General features: G+C 37.0%; 1 protein-coding gene across 2 annotated transcripts in view; it reads right to left on the bottom strand.

Moving 5' to 3' along the window:
* Positions 1-4,855: 4,855 nt before the first annotated feature.
* Positions 4,856-9,773, bottom strand: part of LOC136841687 (transmembrane protein 126A) — a 59,573-nt gene continuing 54,655 nt past the window's right edge. For both annotated transcript variants that reach the window (XM_067108882.1, XM_067108883.1), the window contains exons 5-6: positions 9,517-9,639; positions 4,856-5,093 (exon numbers count right to left, since the gene is read on the bottom strand). In XM_067108882.1, coding sequence (XP_066964983.1) covers positions 4,965-5,093; positions 9,517-9,639 — 252 coding nt within the window. In that variant the 3' untranslated portion in view covers positions 4,856-4,964. The remainder of the gene's footprint in view (positions 5,094-9,516; positions 9,640-9,773) is intronic.

Raw genomic sequence — 9,773 nt, 5'->3', positions numbered from 1 at the left:
GTGATCCAGGCCTTACAGTTTGACATCCAAAACACTGGCAGCAAGTGCTTATTCTTATTCTTGAGAGCCCTGAAGTTGGCAGCCTTGTAAATGAGGCCTGGTTCCAGCATGAACCCAGAGCATTGCCACACATTAAGAGCGTAACCCTATCCTTCTCAGCCTTGAATCCGGAGGCTTTGGCTTCGTCCTTGATGATGTATGTCCATGAAGGCATCTTTTTCCAGAACAAGGCAGTCTCATCCATAATGAACACCAGGAGTAAAGGATCAAAATTATGAAGTAAGTATAGTAAAGCTAAAGACGGTTAAAATTTTATAAAACATGGTATTCCAGTTAAAAAAAGTTAAATTGTATCAAATTACAACCAACCTGTTCAGGATAGTAGCCACCATCGCCGATGAGCTTCTTGAAGTACTTTGGACAAAGCAATTTCAGTGTCTGCCGATGCCGCTTCACCTTGCAACGAAACGCTCTTCAGCTTGTATCTCTTCGAGAAACCGTGGAACCATCCATGGCTGGCGTGATTACAGTATAATATTGTACTATTATTAAAATAGTTTAACCAGACATATAAGCTGATTAATGGTTCTCATTTTTATTTTATAAAAATAAATATATGCAAAAAAGCATACAGTATGCTTCGACACTGAACACACGCACACATTAACTACATTTACTCATGTTAAAATTTTGAGGAGCTGACACAGGTCCTGCTTGTAGCTCTTCCTCTTTTTTGAAACCTGCGAAGTTCGCCGACTTCTGTGCCATCACTAAAGTGAAAGCACTGGTATAATCGCCATTCCTTCTCGCAGATAACTTTACTATCTAGAGGTACCCTCTTACTCTTGCAGTCTTCTATCTGGTAGGCCAAAGATATCACCCTCGCGACGGTTTTGTCTTGCCCAGCAGATGTTTCTTGGCACTTTTACCTAAGAAGTTTCCTTGTACAGCCTTCCTTATATCCGTCTCTTTCTTCTTGATTTACCTAAAAATATTCAAAACTTGTCAGAATAATGAAATTTATTGTAAAATTTATATATGTACTGTACAGTACATCCTTTACTGTACAGTATAGTATATGTACATTACTGTAAACACTTTCGTCAAAAATTTTTAATTGATAATTACCTTATTGTACTCTCATTCAGTGAATAATGGCATGCTCCCTCTGCTAAACTTCGTCGCTCCTTCAACATATCCAGGATTTCAACTTTTTTTTCCTAACGTCATAAACTTCTTCGGATGCTTAGACTCTTTGCCAGAAATGGAAAGGGCATGGCATTTTGAAGGCATCTTATGGCACGATTAACAATTACTATACGCAACAGTAAGCGAACAAATCGTGAAAGAGCATAGCGCTGAATGCAGGAAATGCACGAGGTGGTCTGTGAGGATGCAGCCTTGTGGCATCTCGCGGTTACTCCAAGGAAGATGAAAGGCGCTTCTGGATTGGCTGCTTTACAAAACATCAGCCAATGGCGTGTCAAGCAGCATTGCACCTAGTTATTTTACCGAGAACCCATCTTCTGTTTCGCTACCTGTGTGTTTTGCCGTGGGTCGAACATCTTTAAAAAAAAAGAAAATTTATTGATATTCTGCTGTTTACATGTATTAATATTACTGTAATGTTTGAAAATTAGTATAGTAAATCATTTTTTTATTATAAACGTATTTGTACATGATCACAAAAATACTAACGTTACGTAACAAACTTAGCATTCTGTTTGGAGGGACATGTCCTGTCATTCTAAACCACCTATGTATTTTAGATATGCTCTATACAGTAGTACTATCCTAAAATATGTAGTGTACAGTAAATATTTCAAAATCATCTTACAATACAGCAAAATATCAATAAAATGTACATACATTATGCACAGTACAGTAGACGATGCGCAAAGTTACGTCAGGCTAAAGAAAATGTGCTTGTCTGAATTACAGGGGATATTTAAGAGTAACAGTTGTAGGCAGGTACGCAATGATGTAAGATGACTTTGAAATGATACTGGGGTGTTTTGGTTTGATAGTTTGAAGTATATTTTTGCTTGAACTGTTAAATTAAGTGATTAAGTGTTAAAATAGGCAGTTATATGTGTTTCAGGAGTGTATATACTTAAGAGTAACAGTTGTAGGAGGGTAACGCAAGATGACTTTGGGTGGTTTGGAATAATGGTTTGGGGTGTATTTTTGTTTTGATTGATTATGAAATTTAGGTCTTGAAGACCAAGCGCCGGAACCCATCAGGATTATTCAGCGCATATTTTTGTTTTAAATGATGTTAAATTGTTTTAGTATAATAATTTAAGGGATATTTTTTGTTTGAACTATTAAAATAGGCAGTGAACTGTTCAGATAGGCAGTTATAAGCATTTTAGTTTAATTGGTACATGGTATTTGGCAGTAATAAGCAGTTATAAGCATTTTTATAGGGGGGACTTTGCATTTTTGTGAATTTTGAATTTCACCATGGGTTCTGGTGAAGCACTGTATATGTATGTTTAGATTTAAATTAACTGATTGGTTAGGTAGATTTGTACTATCACAAGATTTGGCAGTCTAATGCACATGAGTTTTTTAAAAATAAAGTAATTGTACATAGCTTGTGTTTTTCTTGTTGACAACCTTTCATGCCCTGGCATTTACCAAAACCACCCTATTGCCTGTAAGCCTCATTGACAGCAGGTCTGCCTTCAAGGAGCTCCAAAAAATCTACAAGGTACAAAAATTAGAAAGAGGAAGTGTTTGCAACATCATCTGCCAGGGATGACACATGATCTGCCTTAACCAACAGACCCAAGAAGTGCTGTAAGACCAAAATTTCTTTTGAATAACATCCCTCAGGTAGAACTTAGGAACAGTGGACTGACAATTTCATGTACCTGCTCTTAGGATAGCTGAAATCTCTAGATTCCTTCTAAATGAGATAGAAGTGGAGACAGCACTAATCTCATGTATCATAACTCTCACCTGTGATGTTTCTTCTGTAGAAAAGTCTGCAGAAGCCTGAAGACATGACCTGCACAAGCTCACAAACAACTGTATTCTTTTAAATGAATTTCCTTTGATGATTCACAGAAACATAGAAACATCAATCTGGGCATACTTCATTTTCCTGAAGTAGTGTTTAACAGTCTTAACTGGACAAAGACGACGATCCTAAGCACTGTAAAATGACCAAAACAATTGTGAGAGGGCTGGTAATGCCATCTTGCATACCCACAGAGCGAATCTTTGCAATACAGTTCATAGAGAAGGAAAGACAATTTAATACCAATCCCTTCTTTTGGTGAAATTAATAGAACAAGCATGCAATATACTTACCCGGAAGGAGGAGCAAATACCATCAAAAGGCTGTGTTCATGGAAAGATGTTGTGAGGAGGTATTGTTCAAAAGGACTCTTGGTATGAGATAGGGACTAATGAAAGATCCCACTTCGATGGTTAAACTGCCTTATGAAGGCCTTCATTCTCAGAATATTGGAATAACCAACTACGATCCCACAATTCAGTTATTTCAACAGCCCAGAGTTTGAGAATCTGTAAGACTGCTTCCCTATAAACTTGGCTTCAGAAACTGACTGCTTCTCAGGACAAAGATGAAGAAAAAAAGTGCAATTTAGGTATAAGGACACAAGAGGACTGAGGCCCCTCTAACCAACAAACTTACACCATTCAGATTGATAGTTGAAGGCCTATAAGAAGAGGCAATGGCTATAGCAGGAATTGATGAAAAAACCTTTATTTATTAGGCCTTGCTTGAAAGTTTCTAGGCACGAAGTTAATCTATTGATTCTGGAATTTGTGGTTTAGTTATTTCAATAGCTTTTTCCAAGCTAACAATCTCCTGGGATGATTCACAAGCAAGGTAATAGATCAGCGAACCAATTGTCTTGGTCTACTTGAAAGAATTCAGATTCTGTGATACTTGGTAAAGCAAAGCATATGGAGGAAATACATACTTCCAAGCTGTTCCAGCTGTGCAGCATGGGATCTAATTTCCATGCCACTGGATATGGTTGAGGTGAGAAGTACAAGGAAAGCTTATGGTTCAGGCTCGTCACAAACAGGTCCACTATGGGCCTAAACCACTGCTTCCAAGGAGTCTAGAAAATGTCTGTGCCCAATTAACAATTTAAGGATAGAATCTGATTCTTACTACTGAGGCAGTCACAGAATAAACTTTTGAACTAACAGTTTTGATTTACCCATGTGAAGATATCCATTATCCATGACACAAAATTTCTGATTTTGTACCTTGCTGCTTCTTCACATAACCAAAGGTCATGGTGTTGTTTGGCGTCCTTCTAACGATTTTTTGTTGTAGATATTATTGAATAATATAGGCAGTGGTGTACAGAATGTGGTTGATGTTGCCTAGATCTGTAGTACTTTGATCTGCCAGAGGCAGCAGAAGATTTCTAACAGGTGTAGTTTGCAACTGCAAAGGAGTACTCCAGTTTATCATAGGTGCTCTGGTGATACTAGTCATCAACTTACTTGAAAGATCCTTCACCTACTATTTCTTCCATACTTGGATAGCTAGGGAAAACTAATGGCAGTTGTTGTCAAGTGAAAGTGGGTGAAAAGTGCACAAGTGAATACAGTCCCCTCATTGTGCGCTTTTCTTGGTGGTCTTTTCAAAACTATAAACTCTGTGTCAAAAAGAGTTTGACACTGCGAATTACAGCTAATTATGACTGACATTTGTTATGAAACAATATATTCTTTACAAATTTTAAAAGTGTACATACATCTCCCATCATTCTCTTACTACCTTCATGCTTATCTAAAATACTTCAGTGATAAATCATTTAAAATTCAGGATGTAATTATAGCAGGTAATAGACACAGCATGAAAAAATCACAATTTAATAAGCTACTACAGTACTGTATTTACAAAATAATCACTATAAACAAAAAGTCTCATTTTCTATGTATATTACTTTGCATTCGTGGCTGTATCTTTAGAATGATGTAAACTCATCTTTGGGAGCTTTGTTCTCCTTCAGCTGCTGCTCCATCATTGAAACTTTGGATATTACAGTAAAGAGGTTATATGCTTCTGCATGAGTAAGAGCCATTCCAATAGCAGTCTGAAATTAGATATAAATCCATGAAAACATGATGTAATTATTAATGATTTCCAGTTTTTAAAATGATAAGAGCACAAAACTGACAACATGGAAGAATGTAATGAAATAACTACCATACATCATCATCAATGAAATCTATACGTCAGCATTTTCCACTTTTGGGTTTAGACATGAAATGCATTCTTTCCACTCTTTTATGTCTTGTGCAATTTTTGCATATGGTAATGCAATTAGAGACAGTCATAAACAATATTTTCTCACTAACAACAGTAACTGATGAAAATTGTACCATCCAATATAGGGAAGAAGAACCAAACCTTTAAAAATAAAACAAAGTAAATAGATACTGGTGGCAACATACATACTGTTGTTTGAACAGCAATACACTCCATTAAGAGGTTACCTAAAAGAGGTTAGAAGGATGTGGTATTCTTTATCATGAACGAATTCTAGGCATAAAAACGCCTGCAACGTCTAGGTATTTTCACAAACCCCAGTGAGTCTTGCTATTCAACGTAAATTGTACAATCTTAAAATTCATTAAACATCCAGTCAAGTTGAGAAGTTACTGTTTTTAGACTCCTTACTACGATACTATCCCATGGAAGGTTGTTTGCTTTTTATTCCATGTTGTGTGAGGAAAAGGGGTTGTGGCCATCGTCAAGGAGAACTGACTTGGCTCTCACAGCTGACCAGAGGACATTCTGCAAGCTAAATCCAACATTTTAGATCTTACATTCTCGAGTCAGCAGTCAGTGGTCATCTTTCAGCATTCGGCTACAAATTCCATTCCAGGGAGAGGCTCAGTGACCTGTCTGGAAGTCACTGGTAGCTTTTTCAATGTTCAGCTCATCAGTCAGCTGGTAGAGACACACTTCGTCTTCTGGCAGTCCTATCTGTGTGTGTTTGTGAAGGAGGTCCTTCCATTACCCAGTGCTGTTGACAAGGAAACTGAGCAGTTGCCAAGGCAATACACTTCTACAGAGTGCATCCAGTGTCTTCATGTCTACTGACTCCTGCTGTCTTTATGATTATTTTTCAATGTTTTCATGAACAATATATTCTAGTAATCTTTCAGTGGACTGTTCATGGTGCCAAGGATCCTTGACAGTGATGATGACAAGTGGGTTTCTCCTCTCCGTGAATTAATACAAGGCATATGATTGTTTGACATTTGGTAAGGGTTCCATTTAAACAATCTTGTTAACAGAAGGGAACTATGCCTGGAACAGTGGATATATCAGTTTAAAGAGACTGATTACTGTTGTGATGTTTTCCTCTGAGGATATTTTAATGTTAAGAGTAAGTTTAAGTTAGCTAGGTCAGGTTTAGTATTAAGGGATTTTTCTATCTTTTCTATTACTATCAGGTGCCAAGTTTAGCCTAATATAATTGAGGATGTGGTTTCTCCCCTTTTTCTCATAACTTTCTCTCAGTCCCAATTAACAGTTAGATTAAATGTTTTTCAGATTTATAGTACGCTAGGGCCCTGAAACGCGTTTGTGTATACTGTAAATGTCTTTTCTAAAAGTAATGTCTTACTCTTCTTGGACATCTTAATTTTTGATAAGTATGTCTTTGTAAAGTGACATTTCATGTTTCTCTTCTCCCTCTACAGTTGCCCAGCGCTCAAGTGTATATATTTAATTTCCTTTAAAGGTCTGGTAAACTATGAACTCTTTGCTCTGAGCTGTGTATTTACACTCCCGAGTAGCCCCTGAGCCCTTGAGTCAGATATTTAAAATCTAATTTGAATCCTGTTATTTCTTTTGCTGTTTTTGTGTGCCTCTCACACGAACTGATAATCCATATCTTTTAAAGCCATTATTTAGGTGGTTTAAGCAGAGGCTGTCATGAGTGTCAAGGAATTTTATGATAATTTACGTAAATTATATCCAAGGGCTTGTAACAGCATATACAGTATATCAATGGCTTCACTCTCAATCCATATAAAGCAACCCTGACTACTTTAGGAAGTTTTATTGTAGCAAATGGTAAAATAATTCCTGGATAAGGAGCAAGGATACCATTAATTTTCTTCCTCATCCTATCCCCTCTCACAACACATTCCCCTTCTGGTTCTTGTAGCTTTTCTACAGAGTATGCCATTCACTGAGGTGCACAGAATATGCCTTCAAAATAGTTCAAGCTAAGATTGGGTCTACACTAAACTGAATCCCCACCAATAACTGAGTGGTTCTTAAGCTTATGGCTCTTTTCTGAGGATTCAGATCAAGTAAGAATTTTATCACTACTCTAGAAAAATCTCAGATCTCCTGCCAAAACACTTGACAATATCCCTATGAACTGCAAAAATGTCCACATCTTTAGAGTTGATTCATGATGTTAAATATCTATCATAGTCTTTGTGTGCTCATATTCTAGTACAATTTCATTACTATTTACACCCTTGCCTCCCCTAAAACCTTATGGATAAGAGGGGTACAGGGTTCCAATGTGGAAACACTGGAGGAGGGGAGGTTCGTAGTACTGTAGAACCACTGGTCATGCAAGGCTGCATATTGAGTTGTTCATGCTAAAAGTCATCAATGCGTCAAGGGGTACAAAAACCCTTTGGACTTATCAATTAATTATATTGAAAAATAGAAAAAAGAAAGGGGACAAAGACTTTCTGGTAATCTTACAGTCACCATTTACTATTCCCAAAGTCCATTTCTTTGCCAATAATACTAGTAAGAGCAGACTCCAAAAATTTTGCCCCCTACCCTACCCTACCCTAAAGGGATTAAAATGGCAAAAATGTAAGCCTACCTGCTTGTTGGGACTGAGACTAATAAAATACAATTGTCCCCACTTATTCATGTTTGCATGCAAAGTGGACAGAATTTTGGGAGTCCTACCCAAAATACCAGCCCACCTCTGGAATCCACAGGCTGACCTTCGAGGCAGTTCTGCCCTTCAGTTATCAACAAAAAAAATTATACTGACATCTCCCCGATCTAAACATTATTGGGTGGTTGATGAGACAACCATAACTCCTACTGCTGGCCTAAAAAACAAATGCCTTTCCTAGTGCTGGTATCCCTCTTGAATATCAACACAGTGGAATAAAGGAATTAGAGAAATTGGACAGCAAGACAAAGAGAAGTCAAATACATTAAATGGATCACAAAGATTTATAGGTCCAACTAGGGGAAACCCCACAGTTAAGCTAAAGAGTAGGAGTGAATAAGGTTGGACAAGAAGAAGGAAGAAATGAAGCAGGAACATGAAGGATGTTGAAGTAATAATGAGTAAGAGACAGAGTTTAGAGAGACAGTGAGATATGAATCAGGGGAAAAGATCCCCAGTTCAAAAACCCTCTTGCCTGTTACACAGCTTCAACATAGAATATAAGGTATTTTATGATGAAGCCATATGACATCAACAATACATTCTCTCCCTGAGAGGGGAAGAAGTGGAAATGTTTCAAATGTGGAAGAATGGAATGGAAAGCAAAGGAATGAAAATCAACATGAGCAAAACAAAGCTTATGATTACAGGAAAAGATGTCTAGGAAAAAATATAATCAGGGAAATAGCCATGTCATTTACTCATTGTGGGAAAAGATGTAGGGCTGAACTTTACACTGTGTCCTGAATGTAGTAGATGGTGTCACAATAGTTGCTCAGGATTACAAAATATACAAAGGGCACAGATTTTCCATGCCTGAAATGTAGAACAAGAGGTAATGGGGAGTGAGGGGATAGATAGGCAGGTCTTTGAAGAGATGATGCTGCATGGATGAAATGAAAAATGATAGCTAGACTTCTGGCAAATAAAAAGGTCCCACTGGTAGAGACAGTAAACACGAAGGACACGTAAGTAGCAGAAACAGGCAATGACAAGGTAAATGGAAGATTTTGAAGAAGTGTAACCATAAAATGGTGAGATGCATGGCCACAGAAAGGTACAAACAGTAAAGTAATCTGAAACTAAGATCTAAAAGACTGAAGCATTAAGCAGATATAGAAGTAGAAGGATAAAGGCCTATAAAAAGAGCCAGGGAATCATGGTCAAAAGGCAATAGCACTTCAAAAAGTACACAAGATAAAAGACAGAGAGATATCATTACATCTAACTCCATAAGGGAATAGCTGACATAAAAACAGTTATGATGATGACTGAGATTACAGTTACAGTGAACACTACAATTACAGTGAACACTACGTATCATGAACCTGTTACTTTCTTACGTACAAAAATACCTTAAAGAAGAGAATTCTGTAAATAGAATTATGCATGGCCATCTGAACAATTATAATAAATCAGTGTATGTATAATCATACTTAAAAATATTGTTGTCTACAATTAACATCTGAATGATTAAACCTGAAAGTTTGAAGAGCAAAATTATACCTCAAAATTCTATATATACAAAAAGAACACATACATATGATTTCCACCAACTCTTTATATTTACCTGTGCTCCAGCTATGAGCCACAATCTAGGAAGGACTGGCTTTGTAAATTTCAAAAAGACATCCAGTAGTTTTTTTGGCTCTTTAATAGTTGGTAATGCATAAGTATACAGTGTAGATGCAAACTGGAATAGAAGAAATAGTGGTCAGGCATTAAACAAAGCACTTTCATAAAGACACTCCAGGAGACAAAATTTATGAATAAATTGTATGTTATTCCTATTTGTGAAATGACCACTATAAACCAGACAATTCCAAT

Source organism: Macrobrachium rosenbergii, chromosome 9 (assembly GCF_040412425.1).
Source record: "Macrobrachium rosenbergii isolate ZJJX-2024 chromosome 9, ASM4041242v1, whole genome shotgun sequence".
Lineage (NCBI taxonomy): Eukaryota > Metazoa > Arthropoda > Malacostraca > Decapoda > Palaemonidae > Macrobrachium > Macrobrachium rosenbergii.
This window is presented reverse-complemented; position numbering and strand designations above follow the sequence as displayed.